The 16,136-nt window shown below is 39.8% G+C and overlaps 1 protein-coding gene across 1 annotated transcript in view; it reads right to left on the bottom strand.

Moving 5' to 3' along the window:
• Window positions 1-201: 201 nt before the first annotated feature.
• LOC118226735 (repulsive guidance molecule A-like) overlaps window positions 202-16,136 on the bottom strand; it is a 64,961-nt gene continuing 49,026 nt past the window's right edge. The window contains exon 4 of the mRNA XM_035416570.1: window positions 202-1,055. Coding sequence (XP_035272461.1) covers window positions 357-1,055 — 699 coding nt within the window. The 3' untranslated portion in view covers window positions 202-356. The remainder of the gene's footprint in view (window positions 1,056-16,136) is intronic.

Here is a 16,136-nt window from a genome sequence, read left to right as displayed (position 1 = left end):
CACAAGTGTCCAAGCTGGCAGCAGGGGGAGAGCCCCAGCCAGTACATTCTGAATGAATCCACATATGATGACAACCAAACAACAATACAGACAATGGCTGATGGATGAGTTCTGGCAGCCTCTCAAATCACAATGGCACCCATTTCCACCTTGATAGGAAAAAGGCTGGCCAATGGTCAGACAGATGAATGAACACAGAGGGAGAACTCCACTCTTTAATGGGTGGGATTGAGTGACATGAACAGAATTGAGGTGGGTGGGGTGAGAATGATATTGCAACTGCAGGGGGAAACCTCAATAGCCAACAACAGTATGTGCACATACACAAGAAAACTGAGAAAATAAATAACGGATGACTACAGAAGCACCGAGCAGCACTGGAACCACAGCAGCATGGCAGGAAGGTGGAGCCACATAGGTAAGGAGGCAGAGCAAAGACCCACACCAGGGGCTCCACCTCCGATAGCCCTGTCGAAGATGTGATGCTTGTCCTTGTTGGAGTGGAGCATCTTGGCGTCCTCAAATGCGTAATATGCAGCTAGCATGAAGTTGATGTCTCCGGACGTCAACAGGTCAAAGACACAGGAGTGGAAGTACAGGTCCTCCACAGAGAGGCGCTCTCGGCACTTGGCCACTGCCGTCTGGTAGGTGAACCCATGCTGTCGACCCCGCCCAGGGGCATAGCTCTCAGCAACCGTGCGAGCTCTGAAGGCCTGAAAGTCAATGCGCTGGTTGAGTGGGCAGCCGTGCAGGCACAGGTACAAACTGTCCTGACTGTCTCCTTCTTCGACCGCGGTCACCACCTCCTGGGGCATGCGCACAGCGAAGGTCAGGTAGCGACCCACCTGGCGCACCACCATGGTGGTGCCAATGTGGCGTGCCTGGATCTCCACTTGCTGACCCGGAACCTTTTCCACAACACGCAGGGCGCTAGCCCCATGGCGCTCCCCGCTGTTCCGTGAGCCGTCTGCGAACGCTGCAGGAAGTTCACCTGTCTCAGCATGGTACATCTTCTGATCCACACATTCCTGGAAGTTCTTAAAGATGATGGTCAGCTGTATGATAGAAAGAAAAAGACAGAGAGAAAGGCTACATTCATGTTCTAAAGCATTTTGAATTTTAACATAACCCTTTAGAACACATGCCAAATCTGGCCTATCCTTGCCCATTTAGGGGGTACCCTATTTAAAGCTTTATAACTCCAGATGTGAACACCACAGAGACTTGAAAAACGGCTTAAATGAAACAAGACATTTGTACCATTTACAATAGATTAGTTTATATTCATAATTTTGTAAGTAATAAAGTACCACAAATGCAACTGTCTAGGCAAAAAATCAAAAATGAATTTGCTCTTTTTTCGTTTACAATGAAATACTGAGAGATTGCATATATAGATGATTTCAACGGTAACAACATAAACAAACGCTACTGCGCATCTGCGTTGTTGTGGCCCTAACTTAACTTCCAGCAGACTTCCGCAAACAATCAATAACAACAGAGTCCCTCTAGACTATTTCTGATAACAAGCAAAATAAATAACAAGTAAATTACGCTAGCTAGCTGGTTATTAGTTAAATCTATGTCTAGCCAGTATTATTTGAGGTTACCAGTCGAAGAAAAGAACCGTTACTTGGCCAAACTCAAAAACAAGTGACAGAAACAGATTAGATTTGTTTATATTCAGAATTTTGGAAGCAATTGTCTAGGCAAAAAAGCAAAAATGAATTTGCTCTTTTTTAGTGTGCAATGAAATACTGAGAGATCCCATATATACAGCAGGTTAAACTAAACATGTCCTGGATCAAAAGCTCCTTGACCACAAGTTAATAAAATCTAAGGGTAGATATGTAGAACTACTAAAGTTCTATGAAGCAAAAAATAATCAGTGTACCCAGTGTCTCCAAATCTATCCAAAATGTCTAAATTATGCATTGATGTAAATCACAACAATTCACGTATTTCAATACAAATCAACTGATTTGACTCAAGAAACTCACTGTAGCATAATTTTCAAGTTGGAATTACAAACTTTCCATCAGTACAATGATCAAAAATTTCTAGGGGTCCAGAAACATATCCAAAGTCTCTCCAAAAATGGAAAAAATGTTTTTTCCATTATAAAGCATATAAATGAGCCCCTTGTGAAGGTTTAAGATGAAACATTCATATCGGATTAAAAAATAATGCAAAAAACATTTCATACAATGCGGTACAGTATCTAAATGTGTAATAATGAACTCTTGTGTGTATTTCTGTACTCTACAGTATGTAATGTTTTCTTGTATGGGGCATGAAAACAATATTCAACCATCCACCATATTTTGGCAATGTTCCAACTTTCACGTCATATCTAGTGCATGAAACACAAAAACTATTAAGCTGCTAACGAACAGTTACACAACAGTGTGAAATAACCTCATTATAAAATACCACTAACCTATTTAAAGACACTCAATTTCAAAAATAACGTATATAACCAAAATATTTTGAGCAGTAATAGGGCCTCAGAAGTCTGAGTAATGCAGAGCAAAAACCTTGCCCATATATGGAATTCTGGTTCAAAGGGAAATTTCTCTATAGAAAAAATGAATGGATTTTCACATAACCGTCCCTGTCACAGTCTGTGATTTAAGCTGGCATTTAAAACTTGGGCGTTTTTATCCGGACACAGTTCTAAATGGAACTGGATCCACTGAATTCCGATGTCGTTTTTCAACCAAAACAATAATTTTGCCAACAAAAAGCTAACGCATGTTATTTACGTCACAGCTCTTGCGGTTCCCTGGCAACACTTGTGAAGCACAAGTAGCCTAGTTATATTAAGATGCTTACAACGATTTATACAACTATAAAAAATAGAAAAATGTATCATTTATTACACTAACGGGAAACAACGGGAAGAAAACGATTTTCGTGTGTGTATCGAAACAGCTCCATGTGTGATGTTGTAATTGTGCGACGGGTCATCTTGGGTGGCTAACCACTTAGCAATTGGCTTTTTAAACTGACACAGAATTTTTTTAGATTATAAAAAATGGGTGAAAAGCATAATTTTTTCATAAACAAAAAAATGTCCAAATGTCATAATTTATTTTAAAGGAATTCGGAAATTTGTTCCATAGGGGTGTCTATTTTTTGAACTGGAAGTCTCGAAAATGCTAACGAACCTGAAGGGAATAATGACTTCTGAGGCCTATAGACATTACATTACAGGCATTTGGCAGATGCTCTTATCCAGAGCGACGTGCAACAAAGTGTATAACCATAACCAGGAACAAGTATGTCAAAAACCCTAGAGAGAAGTACCGTTCCAAGTGCAGGGAACAACCGCATAGTTCAACTTGGACCCTGAAGGTTAAACTGATTAACACTAACACAAATGAGAACAGCAACAACGCAGTCTATGCAAAAATACAAGCAGTAGTTAAGACAAGTGCATTAACTAAGTCACCTACGAAACAGCTACCTAGTTACAACCCTAAGCTTACAGTCAATTAAGAGATTACAGGGAGGTAGGGAGGGATGGGGAGAGGTGCAGCCTGAAGAGGTGAGTCTTCAGTCGTCACTTGACGTCAGTGTCTCAGCTGTTCTGACCTCCACAGGGGGGGATGATGAAATGTTATCTGTGTTTAGTAGATAGAGACAGAGACAGTAAATCAATCCTGTCATCCTCTCCTCTTCTCTTACTTCAGAAAACGATGTCAGCTAGGTCAATCAGCAATCCTATGGCTTAGCTATGCTCAGAAGTCCTGAATAATAATATTTTCAGAGAATCTGCGAAAATCACTGATAAGGTTTCATCGGGTGCAGTGTCTTTTACTGCTACCACAGAGTGAATGTGCGAGTGAATACGATGATGAGAACACTTTCAGTTACACTGAGCTATAAAACACTATTCCAAATGCAAAATTAGACATATCATACATTGTCAGAAAGCTTATTCTATCATCTATTTGTGCCATCACAAATGCCCGTATATTTCACAAATGGATTATCCAAAACAATATTTGACCACTCAGTCTGAAAAGGGACATCTCTACGCGTAAATGGTAAGGTTGTATATTTATTCAATATTTAGTCCAAGATATTGACTGTACAATGACATGGTATCATTTTTGAAAACTTTGTCTTGTTTATTTTGTTATTCAGTGAGCAGCGTTTTCACTGCTGTAGTGGTATATCTTAGGGCTATTGTTGGATTTATCTTGTTGCTATGACAGAATACAATTTTGAGTGGTGAAAAAATATTTTTATGAATACCCAGATAGACAATATTGTCCATTATGTCATGGGTGGGGGGTGTAGTTGCAGATGAGACTGCAGGGAGGGGGTGCTTGTTAAATGAATGCTTACAACTATGGAAATGTGTTGTAAAAACCACACAAAAGACCAATGAAGATCACCATTATTTTAGACACGCAGTGCACTTTGGGTAGATGATGTAAAATGGTTGCACCGGAGGTTAACTCAGCAGTTACGGTTATTAATAGTGAAAAATATCAATACAATGCCACAGAATTAGTGTGTGTTGTGATACATGGGATATCTGTGAATAGGGTGGATTCAATAAACATCTTAGTGTATCAGCATGTGTTATCATTTAAGGATTATGGATTTAAAGGAGGTAGGCTATTATCACGGGTTTAAGCTCATATCGTAACGTTATTATTGATCCACATCCTATATATACAATAACGTTACATCATTATTTATTTATTTATTTTCTTCTAATTAAACTGCAAACATGCACATATACAGGTAGGACAACCAATGTTTCAGTCATCTCAAGTTCCCATCATGAGAAAGAAATAATGACAAAATAGAATAGAATTTATTCTAACAAAAAATAAATGTGAAAAACATTTCAATGGAAATTGAATTATGTTCTCTGCTATGCAACCACAATGGGTTTCCCGGCTGTGGGTGAAAAAAGATGTGAATCCTTGCGAGTATTGATTAACAAGGTCCAGTTATTTTAAACCTCATTAGAACAAGCAAAAAACACCATTAACAGGGGATAATCAAAAAGCCATTAGTGCAGGCCTGCAGTGATTTACAGTCTCAATACTGGAACGTACACCTGGGCCATTCACATCAGGATAGCCCCAAAACCTGCTAGAACTCTTAGTGTGAATGCTGGAGACACATCTCAAGGAACTCAGCTCAATTGGACAGTAAACCAGCATGACTGTAGCGGAAAATTGCATAGTGGACTTCTCTGTCACACAAAAAGATGCCCTTGCTACAACACTGAGAAAAACTACAACAAATACATCACAATTTAAGCCCTTTTTTTATTTTATTCAAATTAACCGTATTCAGGCCAAAGTGGGTTTATTTGCTTTCATTGTTTTTTTTTTTTTACGGTGACAATTTCAATCAGTCTGCGAACACAATATATTGTTTGAAAGTGTTAAAACTCATGGTTCTAGCTCTGTAAACTGTTTTATGATCTCATTGTTATAGTGACAACAGTTTATTACTTTGTAATGTGTGGACACAAAAAAGCTTCACCATATATGCATTTTGTCAATCCACAAAGGACACAAATCGTGATAAAGATGGTATCCTTATAACGGCAAGGGTCCAACAAACAAAACAAAATAATATTTTTTATCAATACAATGCGAACTCAGAGAAAAATCATTAGAACGTATATTGTTTACGTAGCAATTCTCCAGAGGAATTATCATTATTGTCCATTTATCCAAGAAATACATGCAGAAGGTACTGTGTACATAGAAAATGTTTATAAATAATCTCCAGTTTATAAATACTCTCTGGAACAAGATGCTTCGACCAACAAGGTTCTCTGACCAATACTGGCCAAGCAGTCTCTCAACGTAACCATTGGGACAATGTACACCAATGTGCACAAGCAACAACTTGACATGGACACCCTAATTTCTCCCCAGTACACAGCCAGCCAACGGCAAACTATTATAGTGATGATGAATAAGCATTTTAGCCAATTAAATTATGATTCCGACATTGTATAGATTGTTAGGCTTATATAAAATATGTATTGTCGCTGTGTAAACAAATCATGATCCTTCAGTACATACACCGAGAACATTACACACAGGCAAAGAGGTTATCGAGATTTGAGATCTTGAAAGTACCTAAAATGACTACTGTTTCTCAACTAGAATTTATTTTGCAATGGCTGAGTCTGAACAAAAGGCTCAGCATTTGGAGTTTTGAAGAAATCACTTGTCGTAAACATTTCTGAGGACAGTGAAAAAAACTTTGACTCCACAGCAGAGGGGCATGTTTAATGAAGGATCTGATTCCATTTTAGATCGGTGAGCATCTAAATACATTCAAAATTCATTCAATACAATACATTCTCAAAATATTTGTATTATTATTCAGTATGTTTATAAATAATGCATAAGCCTAATTTTGAATAATACATGTGGCATGTGAAACTGAGATGTGTTTGTAGGGGAGTGTGGGTGTGGCTCAGCTGAGGGGAGAGGCAGGGGGGAGTGGCTTACGGGAACAGAGCTGGGAGAGAGTTAATTAGCACAGGTGTTCCTGGTAACTAGTTACTCTGCCAGGAATGAGTCAATTAGTGCAGGTGTTCCTGGTAACTAATTACTCTCTCCCTATATATGCAGTAGCAGCTGGGCCGGCGCGAGGGAAGAAACACACGCCGTGCGGAGAGCAGCAGCACATTTTCGTGAGAGCCAAACTGGGCATTTTGTTTTGTTTAAACGCAATGGTTTAAGTTTCTGTGTGTGCGCCTGTGAAATAAAAGGAGTTATTCCTGTACTCCTGTGTCAGTGGTCGGTTTGTGCTGATTAAGAACCCGCGGTGGCTGAAGATTTGCCACAGTGTTTGACATGTTGATTGGGGTGGGGTATATGACTCAAACTTCAATCACTACCTCAATCAATGGATTAGTAAACCAAATGGCTAATGTGGTTGTTTTCTACAATCTTCCAGACCCGCTGCTGCCAGAGGTGGTGAGGGAAGAGAAATGAGAGGGAGTGGAAAGGGAGCCGATTTCTGCATTCTGCTTCCACCTGCATATAGTAGACAATATGAAGTATGTTAAACCCCTAAAGACACATAATATCATTTGTGTACCAAGTGTCTATTTGGACTCTACAAATGGCCTTTTTGGAAACTGGCCTAGACACAGCTTAGAAATTACAATGCAGAATACAAATTTTTGATGGTATTTATCATCAAATCTGAACTAGAATTTGTCCAGCCTTGTTATTGTGGCTCCATTGTTTCTAAGCAAACCAGGAACAGCCACAAGCATCTGCATTCACTCAAACAAAAAAAAATATTTTAGGCGATGGGAAAAAACATCCATATGCACTGGGTTGGAGTTTCTGTTACTTTGTTTCCGTATATTTTTTGTAATACTGCCAAGGGTTACCTTTCAAAAGAGACCAGGATTATGCCGGTCATCAAAGAAGTTCAAGAGCAGAAATCATTTTACTTTTGGTATGCCATTTTCAGGCCTGTGTGAAAGAAGGGGGCACTTGAGAAGGGGATCAACTGTACTTTTAAACAAAAACTTGCTAGACAGTTTAAAAAATATATACAGGTGCACACCATCTAAAACAGACACACAGCATCCGATTCTCACTCAGACCCTTCCCTTCAAACACTAACACTGTGAAGTAAATGCCTGCCTTATTGAGAGCCCAGGGTTCAACATTAAGGTTTCTTCACACTCACCTAGTTAAGGAATCTACTTTTCAAAACTTAATTTATACTTGCCTTAATACAGCAAAGATTACTTGGACATGAAATTAATTTAAAAAAAACAAAGCCTCTTTAATAACACTTAACGTATTATTTTAACATTTAATTTATTTGATATCATCAGATATTGAAAATATTAGAAATCATTTATTACTGCAAATGGCTACTTACAGTGCCTTTGGAAAGTATTCAGGCCCCTGCACTTTTCCACATTTTTTGTTACGTTACAGCCTTACATACAGTTGAGGCCATAAGTTTACATACACCTAGACTAAAGATATTCAAACTCAGTTTTTCACAACTCTGCACATTTCATGTTACCATTTATTTTGTCAAGTCAATTAGGGCATCTACTTTCTTCACATCAGAGGTAATTTTAAAACAATCGCTAGAGACAGATTTGTTTCAGCTTTAATTCACTATATCAGAATTCCAGGTGGTCAAAAGTTTACATACACCAAGTTGACTGTCTCGTTAAAAAGTCTGGCAGATTCCAGAAATTAGTGTAATGACTTTTTACAAGCTTCTGATTGGCCAATTGTCATAATTAGAGTTATTTGGCACCTGTGGCTGTATTTAAGGGCCTACCTTTAGAGCCACTGCCCTCTGGCCCTTGATACCATGGAAAAATCTAAGCAACACAGCCAAGACCTCAGAAAAAAATTGTGGACCTCCACAAGTCCGGTTCCTTCTTAGGAGCGATTTCCAAACAACTGAAGGTTGCATCAGTAAAAACAATTGTATGAAAATATAAAAATCTAGGGACCACACAGACACTGAATTGCTCAGGAAGGAGGCACAAATTAACTCCCAGGTCTGAACCATCTTTGGACCGAAAGGTTCAACAGAACCCCAAGACAACAACAAAGGTACTGGTGAAGGAGCTGGAGGCATCAGGTACCAAAGTATCTACATCCACCATTAAGAGAATCCTATATCGCCATAGCCTGAAAGGCTGTTGCGCAAGGAAGAAGCCCCTACTCCAATAAAAGCCAGAATGAAGTTTGCAGGTGATCACCAGGACAAAGACCAAGGCTTTTGGAGGAGTGTTCTCGGGTCAGATGAAACAAAAATTCAACTGTTAGCCATAATGGTCAGCGCTGTGTATGGAGGCTTTTAATCTGAAGAACACCAACCCAACTGTGAAGCATGGGTGGCAGCATCATGTTGTGGAGGTGTTTTGCTGGAAAAGGGACTAGTGCACTTCAGAAAATAGATGAGGAAGGAGGATTATCTAGAAATACTGAAGCAACACCTGAAGACATCAGATAGAAAGTTAAAACTTGGTCGCAACTGGCAGTTCCAGCAGGACAGTGATCCTAAGCATACCTCCAAAGTTGTAAAAAAATGGCTTAACCCCTTAGCGCACATGCCAAATCTGGCCAATCCTTGCCCATTTAGGGGGCACCCTATTTAAAGCTTTATAACTCCAGATGTGAACACCACAGAGACTTGAAAAATGGCTTAAATGAAGCAAGACATTTTTACCATTTACAATAGATTAGTTTATATTCATAATTTTGTAAGTAATAAAGTACCACAAATGCAATTGTCTAGGCAAAAAATCAAAAATGAATTTGCTCTTTTTTCGTTTACAATGAAATACTGAGAGATTGCATATATAGATGATTTCAACGGTAACAACATAAACAAACGCTACTGCGCATCTGCGTTGTTGTGGCCCTAACTTAACTTCCAGCAGACTTCCGCAAACAATCAATAACAACAGAGTCCCTCTAGACTATTTCTGATAACAAGCAAAATAAATAAGTAAATTACGCTAGCTAGCTGGTTATTAGTTAAATCTATGTCTAGCCAGTATTATTTGAGGTTACCAGTCGAAGAAAAGAACCGTTACTTGGCCAAACTCAAAAACAAGTGACAGAAACAGATAACTGTTGATAGTATTGCACCTTCCTGAGCATCATACATCATAATAATACATTCTGGGTTACATGCACATTCCTGTGTAAAAAGTGCACTCTTTCTATGATATTGCTTAAAAACGATGATTAGAGACACAAACTGGGGCTATTAGTGGGCAGCGTGTAGCCAATGCAATTACTATAGGTTATTTATTTGTATAGCATGCATTGCTGGAAAAACATCGTGGCTCTTAATAGTTTGGGTCATCTTGCCCGGTTACCACAACAAAAAAATGATCAGGCAATGTAACATTGTCAAGTCATTGGAAACAGGTATCATAACGTTAGTTCAAAACGTAGCTAAAGCGTATCAACTACTAGAATTGATATAACGTTACTGTTCATAATTTATACAATGTTAGCTGTGTTTAGCTAGCTAGCTACAATCAATTTAGTTAGCTAATTCATAACTATTGCAGGCTTATTACTGGTCAGCTAGCCATTAGCTATCGCTTATCATGAGTTTGTTACCTGAAACGAAGTCAGTGCTAGAGTGAGAGCACCTATTCGACCACCTTTGCTCAACAGACAGGAAAGCGTAAACTGATTTGCAACTATATATGACATAGGTGAAATATCGGTAACAAACTGTACCTAGTTATGTAGGAAAAAATCTCCTTGTATCTTCCTGTGGTTATTTTTTCAGTACTTTCATGATTTTTTTAATGTCCTGGCAAATAAGCCAGAGGTGGTCCAGCCCTAGCTTTTGGTTCCTAATGGGACGTGTATCGACCACCCCATATAAATGAATGGAACTTTACATAAATTTGCTAGTATCCTGTCGTGTGTATTTGAGGTTAATATGAGAAAGAGTGGTCTCTATCAGCATGTCTGGGAATCCGTACATATATTCACTGTTGTAACCCAAGTCGCAGGACGCAAAATAGCCATTAGGAAAGTAGTTTGAAATTATGAAGGAGCGTCTGCGCCATTGGTTTTATGGGTCGCGATGAGATGATTACGAGCGGGTTGCTTGTCTTAAGTTCATATAGTAAATAAGGCTGTATTAGTATTACTAAATGTGTGAAGGCGATTTTTTAAATACAGTTTATTATGTGTATTTTTATTGGACTTACATTTTAATAGGTAACAATGTCCAGTTATTTCTCAAAAATACGAAGTAACAACGGGCAAGCACCAGCTATAATAATCGCAGGGATTCAAGCATCAGTTTCACAATTCCCTAAGGGTTACAGAGTTGAATTATGTATTTTTACAAATTTTCTAAATGTAGTTTGTTCCTGAGATCAGGTGGCACTACACAGAACAACAACCTGAGCCCAACATCAGTCTGCTCATCAGTTTAACTTTCACTCCGTTTGTAATCGGTGTCATATTAAACACAAACCCAATAATAAACAAACAGAGCGGAAGTTAACTTAGGGCCAAGCGCATAACCTCGGCAACGCGCGTGCGTCCGATGAAAGCGTCTATACAGCAGGTTAAACTATACATGTCCTGGATCAAAAACTTCTTGACCACAAGTTCATAAAATATAAGGGTGGATATGTAGAACTACTATAGATCCATGAAGCAAAAACTAAACAGTGTACCCAGCATCTCCAAATATATCCAAAATGTCTAAATTATGAATTGCTGTAAATCACAACATATTCATGTATTTCACTGCAAATCAACTGTTTTGACTCAAGAGACTCACTGTTGCATCATTTTCAAGTGGGAATTACAAGCTTTCCATCAGTACAGTGGTCTAAGAAAGTCGTGGGTTCGAATCTCGGCTTGGGGCCTTTCTGTGCGGTGTTTGCATGTTCTCCTCGTGTTCGCGTGGGTTCCGGGTACATCGGTTTCCTCCCACACTCAAAGACATGCATGTTAGGTGCACTCCTGCAGTTGCCCTTGACCAAGGCACTGGCCTCAGAACTGGAGTTGGTCCCCGGGCACTGCACTGTGGCTGCCCACTGCTCCTAAGTAACTAGGATGGGACAAAATGCAGAGGACAAATTACCCCATGGGGTTCAATAAAGTATATAACTAGGGTTCCAGAAACATATCCAAAATCTCTCCAAAAATGAATAAAATGCTTTTTGTCCATTATAAAGCATATAAATGAGCCCCTTTCATGAAGGTTTAAAATTGATATCAGATTAAAACATAATGCAAAAATGTTTTCACACAATGTGGTACAGTACCTAAATGTGTAATAATTAATGCTTGTATGTATTTCTATACTCTGTACTGTCGTATGATTTCTTGTATGGGGATGGTGTTACGACACCTGTCGTAAGATTTTGGATTTCAGTTTACATTTGTTACAATCTTTGTTCTGTCCTCAGTTATCTTTGATTCACTTCCGGTTTGCCCCAAATTGGCAATTTCAGTTTCCGGTTCGTTTATTTAAAAGACCGTCGTTTGTTTTGATCAAGGTAGACAGACCAGCTCTGGGAACTTGAGTGTTTGGATTGTTGATTATTGATTGCTTATTTGACCAGTGTATGACCGTATTTATGTTGATTCTTGCTCAGCCCCTTTTGATTTGTTTGTTTATCGGATTTTGTGTATGACTCTTGCCTCATCCTATTCGACTCTGGTTATTGCCTAGCCCTTTTGATTTGTTTGCCCCAGTGTACTACTTGTGCTTGACCCTGTTCGCCCACCCTGACTTCGACTTTTGGTTTGCCCCTCTGCTTGCTGTATAGTGACTCCGGTTATTTAGAGTGTTCCAGCTGGATTGTATCCTTCCCTCGAGACATTATTTGTTATTTTGTTTTGTTATTTTTCCTTTATTGTTTGTGAAGGTGATCCTGGGCGGAGATCTGTTGGGGGTAGGCTACACGCCACTTTGAGCCCGGTAAACCTTTGAAGACTAGCCGAGGGTTATTTAGTTTTGGTAGACAGATAGGACAGGGGTTATTAGTTGGTCGGCAGTTTTGTTTTTGTTTTCCCCTTCCCATTCCGCACTGCCATTTCCTTAATCTTTACCCTGTCACAACTTGACCCTAGACCAGGTCGTAACAGAATTGGGGGCTCGTCTAAACTGAAAACATGGCTAAATTTGATTTGGATGAATTTGTTATTTTCCAGACTGTGGAACAATTAGACCTTTGCCGGAAGGATGATCTGCTACTTATAGCAGACTTCTTTAGTGTGTCGGTGCCACAGAGTAGAACCAAACGGGAGATAAAGTTGGTGCTGTATGAGGATTTGGTGGTGCAGAAGATCCTACCTGATGAAGACAAGCTTACGGGTGTTGCTTCTCAAATGGATGAACCGCAAACTCTGGCTACAGCGGAAGCTGAGGCCGTGTCTGCGACTCCAGGCATAAATCCCGGTGTTTCACACTCGTTTTTGGAGGATCCGATGCTCGCTCTTCGTTTAAAAGGACTGGAGCTAGAGCTAAGTAGACAGTGATACCAGAATCAGTTGCTGAAACTCCAAGCTTTCGAGCTTGAGACTGACCGGGAGGTCAAGTTGAAGAAGCTGGAGCTCCGTGCAACAGATTGGAGGCCCACTCCAATGCCACGAAAGTCTCTGGTTGGTTTTCCTACTGCTGCCTCTCCTGTGCCCGTCAATTATTAGTCTACTGTGCAGACACTTTGTGTGGCTTCGCAAGGCACCTCTTTGGTGAATTCGGTCGATTTTGATGTCAGTCGGAAAATTTGTTTAGTTCCTCTGTTTAGAGGGAACGAAGTGGACAAATACTTCCCTGTTTTCGAGCGCATCGCTAGCACTTTGCATTGGCCAAAAATGGTGTGGTCTTTACTACTGCAATGCAAGTAAAGCGCAGGAGGTGTGTTCCACCTTGTCACTAGAAGAAAGTTTGGACTATGATGTTGTGAAAGCAACTGTGTTGCATGCATACAAGCTGGTCCCTGAAGCTTACCGACAAAAGTTTTGGTAGCATGTAAAAACCGCAAGTCAAACTTTCGTGGAGTTTGCTTGGGATAAGACTACTCTTTTTGATAAGTGGTGTTTGGCTAATGAAGTTAAGTCTTTCGAGCAACTGAAAGAGTTGATGCTTATGGACGATTTCAAAAGTTGTATACCAGATAGAATCGTTATGCACTCAAATGAGCGAAAGATTTCCTCATTAAGTGAGGCAGCCGTGCTAGCCGAGGAATTTGTGCTTACACAAAAAGTGTATTTTCGCCTTCATTGCGTGTTGTCAGTCAGACTTTCAATGTAGCTCCTGAGGGTTGTGAATGTTTCTACTGTCATGAAATTGGACACCTTATATCTGTATGTCCAACTTTAAAACAAACTGTCTTGTTTTCGGATACAGACTCTATCCAAACCCCTGTTCGTGTTCTGAGAGATACCGGTGCGGTGCAATCATTTGTGTTGGAGAGTGTTTTGCCATTTTCTGACCATTCATTTTGTGGATCCGAAGTATTGGTTCAAGGAATTGAATTGAGCGTTGTTAAAGCCCCGTTACATAAAGTGTACCTGAAGACGGATGTTATGTCCGGACTGGTAAGAGTAGCAGTACACCCTGAATTGCCTATTAAAGGGGTATCCTTTATCCTGGGTAATAACTTTGCGAGAGGCAAAGTGTTTCCCTTGCCTGAGGTTACTGACATCCCTGAAGACAGTACAGGTGCATTAGTTCCGAATGTTTTTACAGCGAGCGTCTCGGACTCCTTTTTGTGTGATGTGTCGTCTGTGTCTGAGGATACAGTATCGCCCTCTGAATCTGTGATTTCCCCTAGGTATAAGCTGAGGTCAGTGATCTGAATGACCCTAAGCCTGATCTCCTGCTATGTTTATGATCTCCTCCTAATATGCCCAGATCGACAATATTGTCCAGTGTGTCCTGCGTGGGGTGTGTAGTTACAGATGAAACTGCGGGGGGGGGGGGGGTTAAGTTAAGTAATTAAAAGCCAATGCCTCCAAATACTGACAAAGTGTAAGTAAAATTTTGACCTACTAAAATTTGGATATAGTACATAAAAGATTAAATCAATCTGGCTCTTAGCTATTATTTTTGAAATTACCACTTATGGAAATAAAGTAGATACCCTAATTGACTTAACACAGGTATGGTAACATGAAATGTTGTGAAATTGAGTTTGAATGTCTTTAGCCTTGGTGTATGTAAGATTTTGACCTCAACTGTATTCTAAAATTGATTAAATTTATATTTATTCTCATCAATCTACACACAATACCCCATAATGACAAAACAAAGACCTTGACCTCCGAGACAGGATTGTGTTGGGGTACAAATCTGGGGAAGGGTACAAAAAAATTTCTGCAGCATTGAAGGTCCCGAAGAACACAATGGCCTCCATCGTTCGTAAATGGAAGAAGTTTGGAACCACCAGGACTCTTCCTAGAGCTGGCCGCCAGGCCAAACTGAGCAATCGGGGCAGAAGGGCCTTGGTCAGGGAGGTGACCAAGAACCTGATGGCCACCTTGACAGAGCTTCAGAGTTCCTCTGTGGTGATGGGAGAACATTCCAGAAGGACAACCATCTCTGCAGCACTCCACCAATCAGTCTTTTATGGTAGAGTGGCCAGACGAAAACACTCCTCAGTAAAAGGCACATGGCAGCCCACTTGGAGTTTGCCAAAAGGTACCAAAAGGACTCTCTGACCATGAGAAACAATTATTCTCTGGTCTGATGAAACGAGGATTGAACTCTCTGGCCACAATGCCAAGTGTCATATCTAGAGGAAACCAGACACAGCTCATCACCTGGTCAATGCCATCCCTACGGTGAAGCATGTTGGTGGCAGCATCATGCTGTGGGGATGTTTATCAGCAGCAGGAACTGGGAGACTAGTCAGGATCGAGGGAAAGATGAACAGAGCAAAGTACAGAGAGATCCTTGATGAAAACATTATTTATTAACCTTTATTTATACAGGGAAATCACATTGAGACACTAGGTCTCTTTTTCAATGGAGCCCTGATGACAATAAAAAAAAGTCTAACAGACAAAAGCTAAAGGTTCCAATAGATAAAATTAATATATGAAAATTAACTTTAAAAAATGTAAAATAAATAAATCAATAATAAAATAGAATAAAATAAAATAAAATGAATAAAAACAATTAAACAGTTGAATTCAGTCAGAACATTTAGATTGAAAGGTAGCTAGTTTAATCAGGGTCCTGAATTGGCCCATGGTAATCAAAGAGTTCAGCTTTAATGCGTACTGCAACTCATTCCAAGCATGAGGAGCACTATATATAAATGCAGTTTTATCCTGTTCAGAGAAGACCTGAGGCACCTAGAGAATCAACCAGTCCTGAGAACCAGTCTGATAGGCTCCAACTCTCCATTCAATAAGAGATAAAATATATGGAGGTAGCTTTAGAAGAAGTGCTTTATATAGAAACAGGAACCAATGTTGGTCTCCTCTCTGAGATAGGGAGGGCCTGCCCACCTTCTGATACAGCACACAATGGTGAGTATGTTACCTATCTCCAGTGATGTAACGTAGGGCTGAATGATAGATGGAGTCTAAAGGCTTTAAGGCGGAAGCAGCAGTGTTTATATATTATATCACAGTAATCAA

The sequence above is a fragment of the Anguilla anguilla genome, chromosome 5 (genome assembly GCF_013347855.1).
Source record: "Anguilla anguilla isolate fAngAng1 chromosome 5, fAngAng1.pri, whole genome shotgun sequence".
NCBI lineage: Eukaryota > Metazoa > Chordata > Actinopteri > Anguilliformes > Anguillidae > Anguilla > Anguilla anguilla.
The sequence above is the reverse complement of the archived record's forward strand: the minus strand, read 5'-3'. Positions and strand labels throughout refer to the sequence as shown.